The 21,954-nt window shown below is 35.6% G+C and overlaps 1 protein-coding gene across 1 annotated transcript in view; it reads right to left on the bottom strand.

Moving 5' to 3' along the window:
• LOC134658159 (suppressor of lurcher protein 1) overlaps positions 1 to 21,954 on the bottom strand; it is a 315,814-nt gene that overhangs the window by 153,561 nt on the left and 140,299 nt on the right. The window contains exon 4 of the mRNA XM_063513771.1: positions 18,090 to 18,270. Coding sequence (XP_063369841.1) covers positions 18,090 to 18,270 — 181 coding nt within the window. The remainder of the gene's footprint in view (positions 1 to 18,089; positions 18,271 to 21,954) is intronic.

Raw genomic sequence — 21,954 nt, 5'->3', positions numbered from 1 at the left:
TACATACATTCTGTACCGTATGCGGCGGCACGATCCGACGTTTATTAAAATGAAGGTTATTTAGAATGGTATATACCCTTTCCGGAATACGTTATTCGATACCTTTTTTTCTTTAGAAATAACTTGATTAATTTTATTAATGTCCTATAAAAAATTGGCAAAAGAGTGCTTTTTTTAATAGCAAAGTAATAGTTGGAGGAACACTACGATGAAAATGTAAATCGAGTCCAACCCTTTTGTAACGATAATGAGTAGGGAAACGGCATCGCCCGAAAACCTACCCAAAACGGAATGTCATGCCACCAATTAGTAAGGAGCTCCCCGGCCCCGCTTATATCGAACTATGCGAAGCATTCGAAGAGACATTTGTTACAACTGTCACAGGTCTAATTTAAGTGGCCAGTTAGCTGCAGCAGTAGCTGTAGGTAAATGTCCCTCCAAGCGATTGTTACTTGCACAATTATGTTAAATGACACGACGGTGACTTACCGCGACGGGAATACTGGAATAATAGTTTGGATTAAGCCAATATAGTCGTACCTATACAGTGATGCAATAAAACTCGTACAAGTGCTGCGCCTGCTCGCGACACGCAAATTGGATAATGTACACTGTCTGTGTCATATGGTTGATGACTACTAGCAGCGAGCCATTGATTGCTCCTGTTTAATGAAGGCGACAAATAGTAGACATTTAATTACCGGGTTTCGTCAGTCTTAAATACAGCTCATTGTCTGCAAGAAAATTTTTGAAATGTATAATTTGGTGGTAAATATAATAAATAATCACAATTATTTAAAAAAATACAATAAAACCTTAATAAATTCTAGTAATATTATAGGTGTGAAAATTCGTATATTATTTGAATATATTAAGAAGTTTATTTAATGAATAATTAGAGCAAACCGATTTCGATAAAGAAAAACGAGAAGTAGAAAGATACGGCCTGATTTATAGATATACGGTAGATAACTTTAAGATACGTCAAAAATTTGGTAAAGATACGATATGGATCGGATATGTCAGTCAAAAGTGACGTTTTTGTTTAAAGAAACGATAGTTTATAGCCTGTAAATAGACACAGGGTAGTTTTTATCCTGGAGTACAAGAGAGCGGACTTATGTGTACAAACTCGCAGGCAGAGGCTAGTACTCGTATTTTATATGATACTCTGCTATAGTAAACAGACTATCAAATGAATATTCATTAGTAAAATAATTCTTTAGTTTTACTTCGTCCTAAAGTTATATATGGCTTATTTTAGTAATATAATTTTATCTGTTAGATTCATACGAGTATGTAATTAAATCAATGTCCAAATTGCAGGCGGTAGTTGTGAACACGGTGCGAATAGTCCTCTCTCAGCGGCCCTTAGGTACCACTGGCAGTCCGGGGCCTCACTCAGATGCCGGCGGCACCTAGATTAGGTTTTACTATAATGTATTTATGTTTTGACATGTTTTTTCGGATGCTGTAACATTCTTTTCTATGTTTTGTATTCTGAAGGTCTAGCGAAGATGACAATCGTAATTACACCGACAAACGTCAAACGAAAAGGAAAAAAAATACATCGAGATGACATTATTAACGTTTTGACTGGCGTTTTCTATCAACGATTGTCATCTTGTCTAGGCCCCCAGAGTAGAGATTTATTTTCTAATACCATCATTTGATCTAAATTATGTATCAAAATATAAAGTGTTTTAATACTTTACTTAGCCATTTTTATTTTACAAACGAAACGGGATTTATTAACATAAACTGTATAGCTGATCAAGCGTAGACAGGTGAATAAAGTAACAGGGAAAAGAATTGTAAAGATCAAAGGCATCAGTAGCTGTCCAGTTCATGCCAAAAGCGGCAGATCTTATACGAGACGTCGTCTGTGTTCTTTTATAAATTCATTTTGTTGTGTAACTAAATAAACTTTTTCTACTCCAGCACTTAAATGTGTCAATTAAATGACTGACAGTGATATCTAAAGCAATGTCATTTGAATGCTTTGTCTATAGGCTCATAAGATGACTGCTAGCAGTCATCTTATGAGTATAATACAACTGCTTTATTTTTTTTAAAGATACAAGTTCCGATCATCTTGATTGAAAGAGGTATGTTTTCATTTACAATAATAACTCTTTTTTTTTTTAAATAATAACTCAATTTTTTTTAAATAATAACTCTTTTTTTTTAATAATAACTCTTTTTTTTAATAATAACTCTTTTAATAATAACTCTTTTTTTTAAATAATAACTCTTTTTTTTTTATTTTTTTTTTTTTTTTTTTTTTTGCTGCAGCTGTCATAGAAAAAGTAATGTATGCAACAGCTCATAATTGGTTCTTAAAATTCAAGGGTCTTTTTTTTTTTTTTTTTGCTGCAGCTGTCATAGAAAAAGTAATGTATGCAACAGCTCATAATTGGTTCTTAAAATTCTCGGGTCTTTTTTTACAAAACTCGACTACGTCTCGTTTTGTAACTTCGACCCTTGAATTTTAAGAACCCTTATTATATCACTGTTGCATAAACTACTATTAAATAAATGTACATATTTTCAACAAAAACCTTCAGCTAGTAGAAATATCGGCATCGGCAGTTATAGTAATAAAATCGAAAAAAAAAAACGTAACATTTCAAAAATCTGTCCTCGTCTGTTAACTGCAAATATTTTGGTCTTCGATCAACACGGGCTTGCGACAGGTCGGAAGGGATAGGCCCAAGCGATATCTTGACATTCAAATCATTCTGCCATTTTTCGCGGGGGGGAACGTGCACACAGTCGCACTTCTCACACACTTGCATACAAAATCCAATCTGTAATGACGACACAAATACATAGAAAATGACACCCTACACAGACAAATCTTGCACACCTCGATCTGTTTTTGTGTACGGCCGAGTCACAAGTGTCACAACACGCACACTAACACATTTTCGTCAAGAGATGAGAAGTCGGATTTGTTGCTCGACCGATCCGCAATTTGTACTGGGCGAGAAAAATCGATAAATCCAGCAATTACATGAGACTAAAATATAATAATTGTGTTTAAATATAATTAAACGTATGACATGTAAAAAAAATATTACGTGTGAAATGTAACACCTTCTTTTTGTAAATTTGATGTCCCCGACCTCTTTTTACAACAAAAAACCGAGCAATTAGGCATTTTTTCTGCTGATGTGTTCACTCGCGCGTCTGGACTCGGTCTAGTTAAAAATCCGAGCGCAACTAGTTTTATTACCCGCGCTAGATCAGTTGATCTTGTACCTAGGCAGAGGGGAAATAGTGCGAATGCCGCATCCCTTCCGTGTTGATCGAAGATTTTGGTATATTAATGTGCTGTATATGACATTTTAGTTTTACTTAGTTAAAATTTAGGAATTCAATTTAACGTCAGCTGTATGTTGCTGCTGCAGCTGTACAGTATGTTGTTATTGAGATTGCAATTAAAAAGGTGTTTCTAATTACTTAATATATTCGTTTCTAAATACTGCTAAACTAAAATCATGTTCCAGCAAGAAGACATTTTATTTTATCGTAGGAACATAAATTGCGACTTCCGGATGCCTGAGGAACGTTTAACTCAGCCGCAATTTCTTACCGCACGGACTATATTGCATTTAAATTTATCGAAAGCGCTGTAGCTGATTAAAAACATACTTACATTTTGGACTTCGAGCAACATTTTGATGCAGTTTCCAAATTGGGTTCTTTGAAGTTCCGGCTCCGGTTGAGGACTGCAAATAGTTATCGGAAGTGCAATACGCAATTACACTTGTAAATAGGATGAAGTGACGTCTTGTAGACGTAGAAATAAAGATTTATTGAGTGTCATAATTAATGTCAAGTTTTATACCTACCTCTCGGATATCGCACTTGACTTATAGATTCAGTAGTTTTTATATTAAGAATAAGAATAAGAATAAGAATAAGAATAATTTATTTATAATAAAATAGGTAGGCAATCACAAAGGTGTCCGGTAAGCACCAAACTAGGCTGAGCCTGTATCTTGGGGCTTACAAAAGAGTAGGTAACATACGGTAACTAAACCTAATTAAAATGATGTGTGAAAGAGGGTGATAAGGTGTATGCTTTTAGGGTGTTTGTGTGTGTGTGTGTGTGTGTGTGTGTGTGTGTGTGTGTGTGTGTGTGTGTGTGTGTGTGTGTGTGTGTGTGTGTGTGTGTGAAAGGTGTAGGAGAGCGAGTAAGGACTAGATGATGACAGACCTAAACATAAGAACGTATTATATTTTCCGTATCATTGTAGGATAGGGTCACAAACCATTTTTTGAGTTTAGATTTAACATTTGATAAAGTACACGTTTTTAGATCGATAATTTTGCAAACAGAGTTATATATAAATGGGTGCATATGGGAAGCAAACCTCTTGGCGTGAGATGTATGGACAGCAGGTACCGGGACTCTATATATACGTCTGCTCAAAATGAGGTCTCTTACCGGTAAATTTGTAATACTTTTATGAACTCTACACACTGCGCTGAAAATAAATAATTGTCTGACTCTGAGGATCCCCGTTTCATTATACAGCAAGTCGGTAGGAAATCTAAAAGGTTTTCTTAGCATGACTTTGATGACAGCACGTTGCGCACGCTCTAGTTCTAGGAGTGCCGTCTTACCTGCGCTGCCCCAGACTGCAATACAATATTTTATAACAGATTGGCACAGGGCATGGTAGACAACGCGAAGGACACTTAGAGGTGAACAGTCCCGCAGCCGTTTCACTAAATAAATCAGTTTTCTCACTTTTTTGGATAGACTAGTCAAGTGTTGTTTAAAAGAAAGGTGTTCATCAACGATAAGGCCCAGATACTTGACGGTGTAGCATCTACTTATGGACCCACATGAGCAGTTTAAGTTATTTGTGTCGCAGGAATGTAACTTTAAGTGGTATGTGAGCGGAGCAGAGGAGACTGATGTCTTTGAGAATGGGATGTGATAGCTTTTGTTCATATTTAGAGTGAGAAGATTGTGATCCAACCATTTCGATACTAATGATAGTCCTGCCTCAGCTGACAAGTATGTTTCCTCCCAAGTATTACCACTAAAAAGAGCTACGGTGTCATCAGCATAGCAGATGAATTCTGAGTTTGGGATAGTGGTTTGAAGAAGGTCATTAATGTATGTAATAAAAAGCGAGGGTCCGAGGATACTGCCCTGTGGGACGCCGAAGTAGATGTGAGATCTGCAGCTTGTTGAATCTCCGATCTTAACCGATTGCTGTCTATTTGTTAGGTAGCTGGAAAACCAGTCGTGTGCAGAGCCTCGAATTCCGAGAGCTTCTAGTTTCTTGAGAAGAATGGGAATTGAGACGGTGTCAAAGGCCTTCGCCAGGTCAAGGAATACCCCTATACAGCATTTACCGGCATCTAGATGACCAGAGATCATGTTTGTGAGAGTATGCACGGCATCTTCAGTCGATTTGCCGCGTCTGAAACCAAACTGATGTTCTGACAACAGTGAGTGTTTCTCTAAATAGTTCACGAGACGAATATTTACAATTTTTTCTAAGATTTTAGAGAAAACGCATAAGAGAGAGATGGGTCTATAGTTAGTGGGCAGATCTTTTGGGCCGGATTTGTGAATCGGGGAGACAATAGCTAATTTCCAACAGTCAGGGAAGTATCCTTTTTCTAGACTAAGGTTGCAGAGACAGACAAAAGGCTCAAGGATTACCTCTTTTATTTCCTTGATTAGTAAAGGTTTAATGCCATATGACCTACTTAATACGCCGACAATTACATCGAACGACGAAAATTATTTTCACCTCAGCAGCTCGAACAAGGGTACTTTGCTACTTAAAAACAGTGAGCAAAATCGCATTTTGCTCACTGAGTGAGACAAAATGAGCAAAATGAGATTTTGCTCACTGTTTTTAAGTAGCAAAGTACCCTTGTTCGAGCTGCTGAGGTGAAAACTTAATTGTTGGTATATCTTAAGAGAACATGAGTGAATAGAGTTAAGTGATGAAGAAGGAATACATTTTTCGGGTTCTCTAATATGTTCTCACTGCTGAGGTGAAAAGTTTTGTGAACTACACGAGATCAAAGTTATTTACATCTCGTGCGCTTTTGAGTCCCTTACTACGCTCAAGATTCTAAATTAGATTCATAGTATAGAATCTTTCGCTTGCACGGGACTTAAAATAAGCACTCGAGGAAATATCAAACTTTGATCTCTTGTTGTACAAATAACTATTTACAATATAAATAATGTCATATACTAAATAAAAATTTACGAAGGCCTTCAGTGGTGGAATTCAAACCGGTCATGACAGAGTGGCCTAGGGGTTCATGGAATTCGCTGCGATATCTAAAGACGCCGACGAGATTTTTTTATTTAGTAGATGACATCTATTTTCAGTTTATAAGTTCACCGACATTAAGAAAAACATTGTCAGTTTAAATAACGTAAATAGTTTAAAATTATTTATCACCAAATTCACCAAATACAATGTTACAAAATGTCCTTCAACGCGTACGCAATTCCTGTTTCTTAAAGCAAATGGTTAGCAACACAAATTCGTACTACTCAGTTATGTTGCAATCGCCGCCTTGAGGGTACAGCTCCATACGTCCGACCCAATCAGAGGTAATCATTCATGGTTAATCCAAGCTTCGGGGTAAACCATCACTAACGCTCGATAAGCCGTATATTACAAAAGGGTTAATATTGACATACCTAATTGTTTAAGTATGTATACATTCATAGTCACGCTCTCCAGTGTAGGTAAATATTGAACTGAGTAGGGAATAAAGGGTTTTCCTTATTTCGATCCATGTTACCCTTGTATTTTATTATGCTGCGAGGCCTGTATTATGATTCGTAGGTCATGATAGTAAAAGAGTTACTTACTTATTAAAATTACATTAACACCAAATAGTTAGCTGATGATTTTTTATGACATAATATGTAAAGTACGACAGTAACTCCCTCCCGGGTAACACCTAGTAAATATAAATATTAATATTATTAGCCGATCACAAGCGAATAACCGTATGAAGCGAAAAGCGACTACGGATAGTGCACCCGCCTGGCGGGTTGCTGTCAGTGAATGCGTTAAGCGCGAATACCCATTTATATTCATCATAAGTACATTATGTTATTAAGCATTATATATAATAATATTAATAAAATCAAATTAGAGAGTTATTGATGCCAAGAAATAATAAGCCAATATGTTGTTAAGCGAGCATATTTGCCAAACAAACAGAGGGTTCAACAGCAACAATTTACAGCTGTCCAACCCCAAGCGAGTGGAAACGTGTAAACGGGGCACGAACAAGTTGTCGACCTGGAAATCTCACAACAGTTTCGGCCCAAAGATTAATTAGTTGGGGTAAACATCTCGACTAATCTCGTAATCAGCGTGCAACTGACTGAAATAAATAAATTATGTTCGTGGGCGAAAATGCCATCCAAATCTCAGCAAATTTACCACTTGTAATAACTTCTCCAGTGCGCTGCTCAGTCGTGAGAAAACGTGCATTTGGACGGGCGTTTTAAGAAATACGAGAAATCGAAGAAATAGGATAGTTTCGGACTACGGAAGATGAAGGAGCAAAACAACGAAGTGAAACAAGAAGTAAGTTTATCTTGTTCGATGCATTCTTTTTTTCTTTCTTTCATAGTCAGTAAATAGTCTGTGATTATATATTTCAATTAATAATTATGAGTCCAGTCGGATATTTAATCGCTCATCGGATAACGACTACGAATCAAATATTTACCTTCAATAATTTGTCAATTAATCTTGGCATTTCCTGGCCCCTATTTCACCACGGCGACAGGTGCGACCATTCGACAAATGTCACTGTTGCTGACGTCAAAGGCATCCATGGGCTACGGTTACCGCTTACCGTCGGGCGGGCCGTATTCCTGTATGCCACCATCATTGTATTATTTAAAAAACTTTATTATATCGGCAAGAAACAGGTATCTCTTTCGAAGTTTATGATGATGATGATGACAATTGTCACACGATTTAATAGAAATTTCGGTAATTCTTGACAGGAAATGAGTTCTGTGTTGGAATTTCGTAACTATTATCGTGTTTCTTGTGACAATTGTCATTAGCTTCGCAAAATAAGTACTTATTTATTGCCGATATAATGGAGTTTTTTTTTAATTAATATGTTGGTGGCAAACGAGCACACCGCCCCTCCGATGGTAAGCGGTTACCGTAGTCTATGGAGGCCAGTGACGTCAGTAACAGTGATGTCGACAATTGTCGCACCTGTCACCGTGATGAAATAGGGGCTGGCCGTTCGAACAATGCCGTCGCAGTGAGCACTTATAACTCTTAACACATCGACCTACTAAGTTAATGGAGATAAACTCTGTTACCTCTTCCATTAAATTTATTCGGATTACATAAATTGCAAGTTTTTACTGAAAATTGGCTACGACTCGTACCCGTTATCAGCTAAATTACCGTCTGCAAAAGAGAAATTAAGTTCTAAAAGTTGAAACGTTTTATTGCTTGAAAATAGAGTGCTTCAACGTTTTACGAATTGCCTGCAGTGATATAATAACTTCATTATGTTTTTTAAGAACAAGCCCAAAGGCGAGCGGCGCCGCAGCCGGCCCGACGAGTCGCGGGACGAAATAAAGAAATTCAAAGAGAACCTACTCCAGTCCGCGGCGACAGGCACCGAGTAAGTTGCAGTGTAATAAAACTAGCTCGAAATGAGACAGACATTATAAGGAACTGGAATTTATTAACTACTTTATGTGAATGCAGGAAACTAGGAGGATGGGAGTTTTGCTCTTACAATAACGTACTTACAATTATCATGTGACGCGTTGTTGATGGTTTTGTTATTTATACCTATTTACAACTACAAACTTGACAGGCCCGTAGATTAATTTTAAACTGTTCTTAATCCAAAAGTTAATTTTAGTTAGTATATGCCTGGGTATTGTTTAAATCTTTCCTTCTCTTCAAATTTAAAATTCAATGGAGCATTTTTATTGAAAGAGAGAAAAAATAAGTAAAAAATTAATTGAAAATAAATAAAAAAATACCATTAAGTAACGATTGTAATTTAGTGGAAAGCCCGGGCGCCCTATAAACGCTCAACGTAAAGGATATTCTTAATTTCCGCCCGGGCCACGGCTTTGCAAAGACGCCATTTTCATTTCGTTGTAAATGTTTTTATTGAGAGCCGATTGAAATAGCTTCGCCTACACACTTTTTTATATTACCGTTAGAAGTTTAGAAACGGTTTGACGGTTAAACCTTCCTCTTGAATCACTCTATCCATTAAAAAAAACCATAAAAATCTGTTGCGTAGTTTTAAAGATATACATACAGACAGACAGACAGGGAAGCGACTTTGTTTTATAGGTACTATGTAGTGATGTGTATATTAATTTTAAGATTTTGTCAAAACATAATTATATGTACATGCACGTAGGTTACTCTTATATAAAAAAATACTTTTCAATACATATTAGTAAAATTTTATTGAAACCTTAATCACATGATTGTGATTAAGGTTTCAATAAAATTTTACTAATATGTATTGAAAAGTATTTTTTATTGAAACCTTAATCACATGATTGTGATTAAGGTTTCAATAAAATTTTACTAATATGTATTGAAAAGTATTTTTTTATATAAGAGTAACCTACGTGCATGTACATATAATTATGTTTTGACAAAATCTTAAAATTAATATACACATCACTACATAGTACCTATAAAACAAAGTCGCTTCCCTGTCTGTCTGTCTGTATGTATATCTTTAAAACTACGCAACGGATTTTTTATCGATTTTAATATTGGTCCTACGGATACTTTCTGTGTCTCTGTTCAGTTTCACTTACACATTCATTCACATTCAAATCGAAAGTTATTATACTGCATGGGGTTATTCGATTATTTGTATAAGAATTGAGCGAATTATTATGTTCAGGTCGATACTATCGGACAGTGCTGGCGACACGCTGTCCCCGCCACCGCGGTCCCGCTCTGCGTCCAAGGCACGGGAATCCCTTTGTGTGCCGCCCAACGTCCTCGCCGAAATGGACGAGGCTAAACTGTTTGAGCTCAAGGAGGTACGTGGCGTTAATAGGTACATCTGTTGCTCTAAAGTATTTAAAGCACCTATAATAATCTAAGAGTTGAAAGCTGTGCCACTAGCAATCGTAGGTTGTCTTGAAAATATCGGATCTTAAAGGGGCCCACTGATTACCAGTCCGCCGGACGATATCGGCCTGTCAGTTAGAACAAAAAGTTGACAGTTCCGAACAACTGACAGGCCGATACCGTCCGACGGACTGTTAATCAGTAGGCCCCTATAGAAATAAAACATGACATGTTGATAAATTTTTTGGTTAGGCTAGGTTCTTTTTGGTAAACAGTATCAGAATATACAGCGTGGAATTTGACGACGGACCTTTCCGGAAATGGGAGATAGTTTAGCCTTAGCTCTATATTTTCTAATCACACTATAATATAGGGTTATCACCACAGTTAAAAAGTAGTGAATTTGTTATTTTTAATTTTTATTTAATTCATGATTCTGGCCCTTACTAATCTATTCTATATCACTTAAACGACGCTATATTTCCGGGAAGGTCTTTCGTGACGTTCCACCCTGTATATGTTCTTTATAATGTGCCTTAATTATACTTTATACAATTCATGTCAAACAAGGATCAACTTACAAATATTAACATACAATTGTATTGTGTCGGGCTTTATGATCCACCCAATATGTACCTAGTCAACCTAGTGATAAAGGGACTTAATACTTTCCTGGAAACGGCTGAAAGTAGATACATTCAGCCAGTCGTTTTCTTACAGAAAACAGTCCTGTCTACATGTACGAGTACTTACACGTTGCTTCTCTTACACGCTGCATATAAAGCGCGCGATTCCTATGTTAAATACGTTAAAAACTTTATTTCCGCTCTTTGTAGCTGCAGTTAACCTTTTTAGTTGCTGCAGCGTAATTTTCCTTCAGCAGTTAAGTTGAGAATTTGATAATTTTAACCTATTTCAAAAAATTTGCCAATAGCAATGTCGGCCCAGTGTATAAGGTTCCATTGCCCGTTAATTACAATAATATGTCTACAGTAGGTATGAAATATATATACTCGTACCTACCTAAGTCACTCGTAAACGTAACGGGAGTTGCCCATAGTGTTTTTGGTTCTAGTTTTCTAACCCTTGCCGAATTGAAGCCTTCTAATGATCGCTGAGCTAAACCGTACACAGGTACAAAATAATTTAAAAATGAAACTTTGATAAAAAAAACTTCACTCATTGTGTGTCTAGATTAATTTGCTATTTATTTAAAGTTGTACAAACTATTATTCCCTCGTAGAATGTTTGGTATGCTATTCGTAACATTGGCGATGTGTTCTCGCAGGCGTTTCTGCTGTTCGATTTGGACGGCGACGGCTGCATCGACCACAGCGACCTGCGGGGCACTCTCGTTAGCCTGGGGGAGTGTGTGGATGATAAAGATGTGCGCGGCATGTTGTCTGAGGTTAGTGTTATTCGTTTGGCTGTTCAAATATTCTACTCGAGCACGGTGACTCAATTAAAATTATTTGAGAACATGCACAAAAGCATGTCATGATAAAGTCCGTGAAAAGTAAAAATACTGTGTCAAACTGACATATTGGCTTACGTCTGCGTAACTTACTTTGTATACATCACGATCGCACTAATATGCCAATACGAGCGTGATGCATAGAAAGTAAGTTACGCAGGCGTTAGCGAATATGTCAGTGTCAAACTGGTGGTAGCCGTACTGGTAAATGCAACTATACTCGTATTTATTCGATTGTTTTCACATTTAATTTTGACAAGTAATGTGGTGTTACCAGGTATAAACCAGTTTTGTTTTATTTTGTTGTACTGTAATTAAATTATCCTATCTACGAACTACGTTTCAGTCATACATAGTCTCTATAAACCACACCATACCAAACCCACCAAGTAATTAAGCAATAAGCATACATGAAAATCCATTAGGGTGATTGGAACATATAATAAGGTGGAGTGATGTAAAAAATTGTAATTACTTAAATTATGAACAAGCTTCACACTCAATTCGTGTACCTATGAATGCTCGGGTAAGATTTAACGAGCCTGAAACATAGATCTTTCATATTTATTCACTTTATCTTTTCAAGTGACCGTAATGTTAACGTAGTGTCTACCGTCGTAAAAAAATAGGATGAACACGAACTCATATTAAAAACAAACTCGAATTATAAACTAGATTTAACAATCCTTATATTTAAATTTGAAAGAAAGCTTTGTTAGTGTAAAAACCCCGCGCCACCTAAGCGCATGTCAAGCGAAGCCACCGCGTCAGCGGGGGTTCTTGAATTTCACGTGCTTTCTTAGTTTGGGTGTGGGCAAAACCTTTCTTAAAGCCGGCTTGGATCTTAGTTTGATATTTGCGCGACCCAAACGAAAAATGTATCCATCTGAAAATCCCTAACACTGGACCGTTCTTTCTACTTGTAAATGTATAAGTACCTATAATATACCATGCCTGTCCGTGTTGTTCGCCGTTATTAAAAAGTAGGTAAAGTACGGGGCTTACGCTTTCTTAATTTTTGAATTTCGTCTTAATCCGTTAGGTAGTTTAGGCGTGAAAGGGTGATAGGATAATTAAAGACGCAGACAAAGTATATAAGATTAATAATAGATGTAGGCGGATGATTAAAGCTTACATTCCAAAATCGGCCTCCATAAGTTTTATTATGCGAATTAGTGTACTTGAAACATCATAAAAATTTTATTTCATTTTTAATAGTATAGACATTTCATGATCGTTTTCATTTTAGTATACCTTTAAAAAAAGACCTATCGTTGCAGGCGCTGTATTGGATGTAACTGATATATCACCCAGCCCATACCTTAAGTTTCGCAGAATCCGTTATACACTGGGGACCTTTTTATTATGAAAAATATTAACATAGTAACACCATTTAAGCTCCAGTTTTTTATACTTGTTTCAAATAATAGCGAACTATAAATCTTTTTCAATATTGTGACTTATGCTGAAAATTCTATGAAGTACGGTAAAAAATATTATGTGTTTTGGCTAATCTCGTTTAATGTAACCTGGCACTTTGTAAACATTTATTGTCTACATCCCCTGCAGGCACCCAACCCTCTCGATTTCGACGGGTTCGTCAATCTGCTCGGGTATCGAACTCTGGAACTGGACTCGGAGGAAACATTGGTAGCGGCTCTCTCACGCTGGGATAGAAATAATTCAGGATACATTTCTGAAGAAAGGTAATAAGAAATGCACGCTAACATGTACATGTAACATGTAGTCATGCATTAATTGGTATTTTTTTTATTGCCTACGAGCGACCCGCCCCGGCTTCGCACGAGTAGACTTTACACAAAACCTTAACAAATTGTACACCTAAACCCTCCTCAAGAATTGAAAAGTGAAATCCGCATGAAAATTCGCATGAAAATCCGTTCAAAAGCTTTTGAGGTTATTGCGAACATACAGATAGACGGACGCGACGGGGGGAACTTTGTTTTATAAGGTGAAGTGATGTAAAAAAATCTGTAGATAGGTATTAATATGACATGTGTACTGGAATTTATACTTTATATTTATATGTTCTAATCTAAATTCAACATACTTTCTGATAGGCATTCTATTTTTTTCCGGCTGTGAAAATTTTATTTATTTTTAAGTTACTAGTTTGAGGTATTTAACAGTAGATTATTTTCGAATTTAATTACACTCGTAGTACCTATTACTACCACTACTTGGACTAATTAATATTCTAAAAAAGTATTTAGGCCCAATAAGGCTTAGGTCCCCCCTGGGTTGGAAGGTCAGACGGCAGTCTCTTTCGTAAAAACTAGTGCCTTCGTCAAATAAAGTTAAACAAATACAGCAATAAAAATAAATAACGAATGAATAATACAATAACTTGAGCAACAAAGCACCGATCAATAGGTATCAATCAGAAATTCTATTTGCAATCAAATTGAAACTGAGAATTTAAAAGCACGTTGCCTACGTGAACAAGAACATGACGTAAACGTACATGGCCTGAATGAATAACAAGTTTACGAGTTGCAGCTTTCAAAGAGACTCGTTTGTTTAAAAAATAATGAACCTCCACGCCGTATTTGAATTTCTTTGATGACATTTTGTCTTCATAGAGGAGACTTATTTATTCCAGGCATTTTCAAAGTAAACAATTTCGTTTATGTAGGCATCATTGAGGTGAGCAAACATTACATATTTTTATAACATGCGAAGCGTACATTTATCAAGGACATTACCATTGACAATTACATTTTCCGCAGCAGCAAAGCGGTGCGGCGGGGCAATTTAGATTATTTGACATTTAGATTTTATTCTAGGAACATTCTAGACTAGTATTTTTTATACAATTTTTTTCATGTTTGACGATCCTTTTGTGAAATTCTTAAATTAGTGTTAAATTTGATTTGTATAATAATCCAATATTCTTATGGAATAATAACATCAATAAATTGCTCTGATAATTATTATTAGCTTTTAAGATAATTTATAAGTATGTTACGATTCATAAGTGCTTGTTGCTAAGCCTACATGAATAAAGTATATTTTGACTTTAGTTTCTGAACCTATATACAATGATAAACTGTGTTAACAGGATACTTATGTATAGAATATGTGTTACCGTAAAAGCCCGTTTTTAGTAAAAACTCGTTTAAGGAAAAACGCGTTTTCACCAAGGCGATACGAAAAACTTGTTTTAACTAGGGAACACGCGTAACTTACGCAATTAACCTTTTGGACGCCAATGACCGATATATACGCACCGCAGGTCCAACGCCAAAGACGTATTAATCGGTCATAGACCACAGAGCAACATAGACTTAGGTACATATGCATAAAGTTCAATTTAAAGGTAAGAGGTTGCTAAATTTTATGAATAAGGGTGTAGATCTAGGAGAGCCATTTTCAAGCACTAACATATCACACAGGCTTTTGACAGTTTAAAGAAAGAAAGAAAGAAAGAAAAAGCATTTATTAGCACAATAACAACCTTAAAAACTAACAAAAGAGAACACAAAATGATGATGTTTACATTCGAATACTGTATTTGTACAGACAAATAACCACTAATCATTTGGAGGCATTCCTATTTAGATTATGAGATTTATATTAGTTAAGTCAATGTTTGATATTAATATATTCTGCTTTTTCCTACCCTTATTCTTTTTTGTATCTATGAGTGCGAGCAAGATACGCATATACGCATTGATATGAAAACTAACATTCACCCTATGGCGTCACACGCCGTGCCGTGACGTGTAATCATCATTGTAACATCGTAAGTACTAACGTAGCCGTTTACTCATTTTTATTTTCCGACCGTTTACTTATTTCCTTCCGACCGATGTTCAAACATAAAATTCAATCCAAGCTTCCTCAGAGTAATTAATAAGCTGTAGATACTTACTATACTTAGACATGAACTATGAGAATAGGCGAACTTATCTAATCTCCACGGAATTGAGGTTTCAGAACACCTTCGAAGTTCGAGAGGAATTAATCATATGAGGCTTAGGTACTATTACGCTTGCATTCAGTATTTACTTTCCTATATTATAAAGTACCTATAAATAATATGAATGAAATCATTGCATGACCATTTACGTAAGGCAAACCAAAAAAGGCAATAGTTAAGTTAAAAAAGTTGTTAAACTTATGATTCAGTAACCGTACAGAAACAATGATGTCAATTTAATTGATTAAACGTGCCTACTGGTACTTATTATTATTATTATCTCAGAAAATGTAATAAGAATCGCGGTAAAGGAGCATAATCGTTTAATAGACGCAAAAAGGCCTGGCTCGCGGACCGTTCACGTCCGCCCCTGGAGATCCATAAACAAAACGGATCAAGATTAAATTACATTTTCCGGTATGCGGAATATAATATTATATTAGGGAATCCTCAAGAAATGATATGAGCCACATGTGCCTGCTGTCCTAACATATTATTTATATTTCTAATAAGTCATATTACTTAAATTAAAGTAGTAAAGCCGATGGTCCTGGGTTCGAACCTCGTTTCAGGTTCTGACTTTCGAGGTCTGTAGCCATTTTATACAAACATCATAATTAATCGCTTTGAAAATTTTGTTTGTTATAATTTATTATAAATACGTGAGGTTAACCTATAAATCGCATTTTTTTCCCCCGACTGTATGTCGTTAAGGAGTGCTTCATCATCGGTCCTGCAGTATGACATTTGTCCTCCCAGATTCAAACATCTGATGATGTTATGAAAAGTCTCTATTACTACAAAACGTTCGTCCAAATCATTATGAAACTCATTATGTGAGAGAAGTTCCACTTGGTATAATTATGTGAACTTCAATATCAGGTTTGCTTTACCTATTGGTAAATTTTCAAATGCATACGTTACTAGGAAAAACACCCAAGTCACCACGCATATAGGTATGCATAGGTACGTATACTTAAGTACATGTTTATCACTTTTGTTCTTTATTAATTACTAATCCCCTGTATAATAACTTCACGTTTTGTTTAGTTATCTTTGTTAGTTATTTATCTGTTATGTGTACTTCAACGTTTTTATTTTTCTCACAATGTTTGATTCCATTTAATCCTACTTTCTTAGAATTAAATATTTATGGATAAAACAGAAAAACTGACCACTAATTTCTTACAAATTCAGCTACCGCGTAGCAGGTTGTGTGCAGATGTCAGCCGCACCTAATAATTAGTAGCTACCTACTTGTTTAGTTTTAGATTTACTATACATACCTAGCTTTAATTTTATTGTATTATTGTAAAATGTAATGGGTTTATACCTAAATAAATAACATTTTTTTTTTTTTTATTAAACAGAAGGGCGATCCACTGGTGTAATAAATATTTTAAACATTATTAAAACCTCGAGTCGTATTCCTCAAGTCATCCTCTAGAGGTTTATTAAAATTTTCGGTGTAATCTGAATTTTACGGCGCAACCGGATAGGATTTCATATAATTCCGGGTTATTTGACGAGGAAACAGTTATGAAAACATTTTGGTCGTATAACAGTGTATACGCAGTGTAACAATGATTATATTAAATATACATCTGTTTTACAAGCTATATATAATACATGTAAGAATTCTTAAAAACAGGCAATTAGTTAGTTGTTATAATTAAAATTTGGTTTCAAACGTTAATAATGTTTTAATGATAGAGCTATAATGATATCCACAGATAAAAACAACGGAACTAACAATATAAGTGTTTTTTTTTAGGATTCGACATGATCTTATGACGTGGGGGGACCGCTTTACGGAGAAGGAAGCCGACTACGCGCTGGACGACGCTCCCACCGCACAAATAGGCGGGAACACCATGATTGACTATGTCCGTTTCTGCAGTCAACTTTGTGGCTTGCGAAAAGCTAACAAAAAGGAGGCGGTCGAGAAATAAATGTCATCAAATGTCATTAAAATTGATACTGTGTTTATTTACATCCAGATTCCAGAATCCAAACAATATGTAGTATAGACATAGACTTTTGAGACTTAGGAGTTTTACATCCAATTAACTTTTAAATGTTTTAAGAATTCTTTTTGTTGACAAAAACAATATATTTCTGGGCGTTGATAATCAGTTACACTAAAATATGGGTAAGATAAAGTTTCATAGATGGAGTTTTAAACATCTATCCCTGGGGAAATTGAGAAGATCCTTCGAGTAATACTAACTTCCAAAAGACGTCCTAACTCCTTTTAAACATAGTTAAGTCTTCTAAGATTGAAATATTCAAATTTAAAGAATTAATATTAATTAGATACCTACCTACGTTAATGTAATATTCATGTTGCTTTTTAGCTTTAGAGGGTTTAACTTTGAATCGACTTATGATGTTTCAGAATCCACTTTTATAATGCGCTGCGCCTATCCATTTTATAAGATTACCATTTTGCGACTGATTGACGTGTCTAGAGCTATGAATGCTTTAAATAATGCTACCTAAACCTTCCTAATTATAGAATATTATCTGAAACAAAATGGTTCAATATAAGCTGAGAACTCACTCGAGATGTTCCTTGTAGATGTCGAAGTCTGTAAAGACGAGCTCGACGATCTCGTGCGGCGCGGCGAGGAAGGTGTAGAGCACGCAGTCGAGGTGCGGCGGGTAGGCGCGCGGGTAGTCCGGGCTGCTGAACGTGCCGCGCTCCTTGCCGAGCGTCGACGTGAAGCGGATGCAAGTGCAGCCTGATGACAACAATACAAACAGCTTAATACGTAGAAAGTTGCGATTGGAAATTATTATGAACTAGGTAGCTACACAAAATATCTTTACCTCTGCGCATTTTATAAGCTTAATCCTAGCCAGCAGTTAAATATCAATTCAGTAATTCTGTCTTTTGTTACATTTAGGTATAACCAGTAGGTAACTAGGTACTTAAGGTCCTCTATCTTGGACCTTCGTTTTATCCATATTGAATGAAACACCATAGGTACAATTGATATGAATGAAAGAAATTAATTCAATAATTATTTTATTTGTGAATTTAGCAACATAATTGATCGAGTGTCAATTTTATTGTTATTAATTATCAGGTACAGTCCAGCAGTTTATATATAGCCTTTAAACTGTCGTACTGTTTTATTATCATTTCTATCAGAAAGTTGCCGTCCGTACATGATATATAACAATGCCTACTAATTCATTTTGCCGACAGTTAAGTCAAACTATTGTTACTCCCAAACACCAAACATCCCTTATCATAAACGCACAGAATTTCATTAACATGTTTGATTGTCCGGTAGGCATGCCCTACAATTTGCTCAAACTATTCTAATTTGGCTTAAACGTTTCTCATCTTCATTAGTTTGCAGAGTTCATGGGTAAATTATAGTGGTAGTATTACTAAAACGTTAATTGATACCCACTAAGTGAGTTCTAAAGTCTTAGATCGATAGAATAGTCTTAATTGTACGTAGAAGTCTCATGTTGATTATCAAAACGACCAATAAGTAGACACATGATCTTTATTTATTTATTTAATTTAATGATCAATCCAAACGACAAAAAGTTATTTCATTTGATAAAGAGAACAACGGCGATTGATGTTATATAAATTAAATATGTTCGTTCTCCTTATACGCAATAAATTTAATATAGCTTCTTTCATCTTACTGAATACAATATTATTATCTTTAATATAAATGAAAAGGCTGGTTATCAGAGAAGTACGAGCACCAGGGTATAAATAAGTTTTTTAGGAGCTTTAGGCTGCGGAAATCTTACAACACGTAGAAGTTTTTTGTAGTTATTGCTTAACCTATTATGTCCTATGAACAGAGAATTCATGTCATATACCTTCCAAATGATCATGCCTCGAAAAAGTGGTGTATTGAAAAATATCACAGCAGAGCAGACGAAACCATAAAACGGAATAGTTTAATTATAACATAACATTAATGGAATAGTAGAATAGAGGGCGCTATCGTGCTCGTGTTTACATTAGCTCCGCTGTATTTCTGCAAGTAAAAATATAAAATCACTCCGGAATAATTTAAAAATGCAAACATTTTTTGAGATGAAAACAATACCGCGGTAAAAACAACGCATATCTCCCTTCAAAGATATATGATACTGTGAACTGTGAAAGCCAAAAACATAAAAAGACATCAATCGATTAGGTGCCTAGTTACATAACCCTTAAGGTTGGTGTTCTTTGGTTACAAAACGGTAAAACACAATAAAGGAAAAGCGGAATTAACTGCAATTAGTTAAGCACTGAAAACTTTTAGGTAGGACTCGCTAGATCGAAATGATAAAATCGATAGCTCCACGTAATGATTCACTTCGATCATCCGAACCGAATACGGTAATCGGTCGTCCGAATGTGAAACTATTCGGAAATTGGGCCGCCTGTCCCGTCCAACTTGGTATGACTGCAAGATAACTCAATTCAACGGAAACTTGACCAGAAATTAATATTGAAACTAAAATCAAAGCCACATTTCAGGTATGTATTTATCACTCTGTCTGCGTACCCTGTGTTTGTGAAAATACCGAGTAAACTTTACATTAAAAAAAAGTTTGTCACATGTCATGCTTTCAATAATAATTAAAGCGAAATGTAAAGTTCAACTAAGCGGGTCGATTCTCATTGTTGTTCTGGCTTTGAAGTTGCTTTGAAGATATCCTTGAGATGAGAAGAGCTCTTTACAATAGAGTAGGTAAAGAGGTGCCTCGGACAGACCTATCGTTATCCACTTTAACTAATATTAATTGATTCTCATATTAAGGGAACTTTAAACAAATATTATAATACTTATTTATCGTTATTATTTATTAATTATGTTATTTATTAGTTAGTTTATTTATTAGTTATTATGAATCACTTTTTCACGAAAAACTAAACGTTTTAGTTTACTCAGACCTCAGTCAAATACGAGTAGGTGCATATCATAGTGTTAGATATATACATAGGTAAGAATAAGAATAATATTTATTTAAACGAAAAAACCTTATTAATAATACATAATGTCCAGTGGCCCCCACACTAGGCTATGCCTGTCACGTGGTGGCCGGAATCGAAATTAGTAAAGTGAAGGTTAAGTAAAGAACTAAAGACTAATCTAATAGAATAGAGGTAATGAATGTAATAGTTAGAGAAATTAAGCAATTTAAAGAAAAAGGAAAAAAAAATGTGGGTGTGTGCGTGTGTGAGTGCGTGTGTGTGTGCGGTGTGTGTGTGTGTGCGTGTAAGGCTAAAAAGATTGTTAGCATGTAAGTTAGGTGATGACCTTCAACAGTATCTCAGTTTAATTGTAGTTAAGACTTTTTAACCAGTTCTTAATTACGAATTTTGCTTCAAGAGGGGACTTTTCAGATAATATGTTGCAGGACTTTACCACTGTATTGTAAATAAACGGATGCAGGAAGTTAGGAAGACGCCTCGCGAAAGCGGTTTTTATGATGGGAGTAGGAATTTTAAAGATTCGATTACGAATTAGGGTAGGATATTCTGCCGAATTTATAGTTTTTTGATGCATGTGAGTTGCAACTCGTAAGATCAATAATTGCCTCACACTAAGAACATCCGCGTCTTTATAAAGGGTAATCGTCGGAAACCACCGAGGCTTTCCAAGCATGACCTTGAGCACAAACCTAACTTAAGGTACATAACTTAAAATTATTACGAACGTAGTCAAAGGAGAAATAGTAAGTAACTGTAAGTTACTCGATAAACTTACACGACAACATCAAAAGGATGCCTTCTAAATGCTAGTGAAATAGTTTCAATTAGGGTCACAGTTTGAGTTAATGTAAGATCGCAAGTTCAGTGTGTTTGGGACCAGAATGCAATCTTCTCGAAGTTTCTATGTGCGCCGTGGATTACTAACCTATCTAGTTACTTCCGTTGTGATATGGTTGGAATACTCCCAGTAAATTATTAGACATTACATGATTTAACATGATATTGTTATTGGCATAATTTTACAAAATAGCTAAAATTATGTTATTGAAGTGGGAATATTACAAAGTCTTGTAATTTTAGTAAATTTACATTGCTCATTTCGTACGTAGGTACTTAAGAAATTACGTAGTTCTAAATTAAATGTTCTTTTCTACAACCCTGCAATGCTGCACCCAATACTTGTTGTATTTCACCCAAAATTATTACAGAATCTACGTACACTGAGATATTTATTCAAGTTATACGATAGTACGTTATCTAAATGAGCTCATTTACTTGACTTTTACCGACCCTCTTTATCTAATGATGTTTACGCAATGTCAAATTATATATTTGCACCCGATGTTAAAGTACTAACATCTGTCAGTATCATTCTGTAGTCGAAAGATGAAGGTACTACTCTTAGGACTCGTGCTATCCCTATCTCCCTTAGGGGAATGCAGGACTGCTTCGAGCGAGGTGA

This window comes from Cydia amplana, chromosome 2, assembly GCF_948474715.1.
Source record: "Cydia amplana chromosome 2, ilCydAmpl1.1, whole genome shotgun sequence".
Classification (NCBI taxonomy): Eukaryota; Metazoa; Arthropoda; class Insecta; order Lepidoptera; family Tortricidae; genus Cydia; species Cydia amplana.
This window is presented reverse-complemented; position numbering and strand designations above follow the sequence as displayed.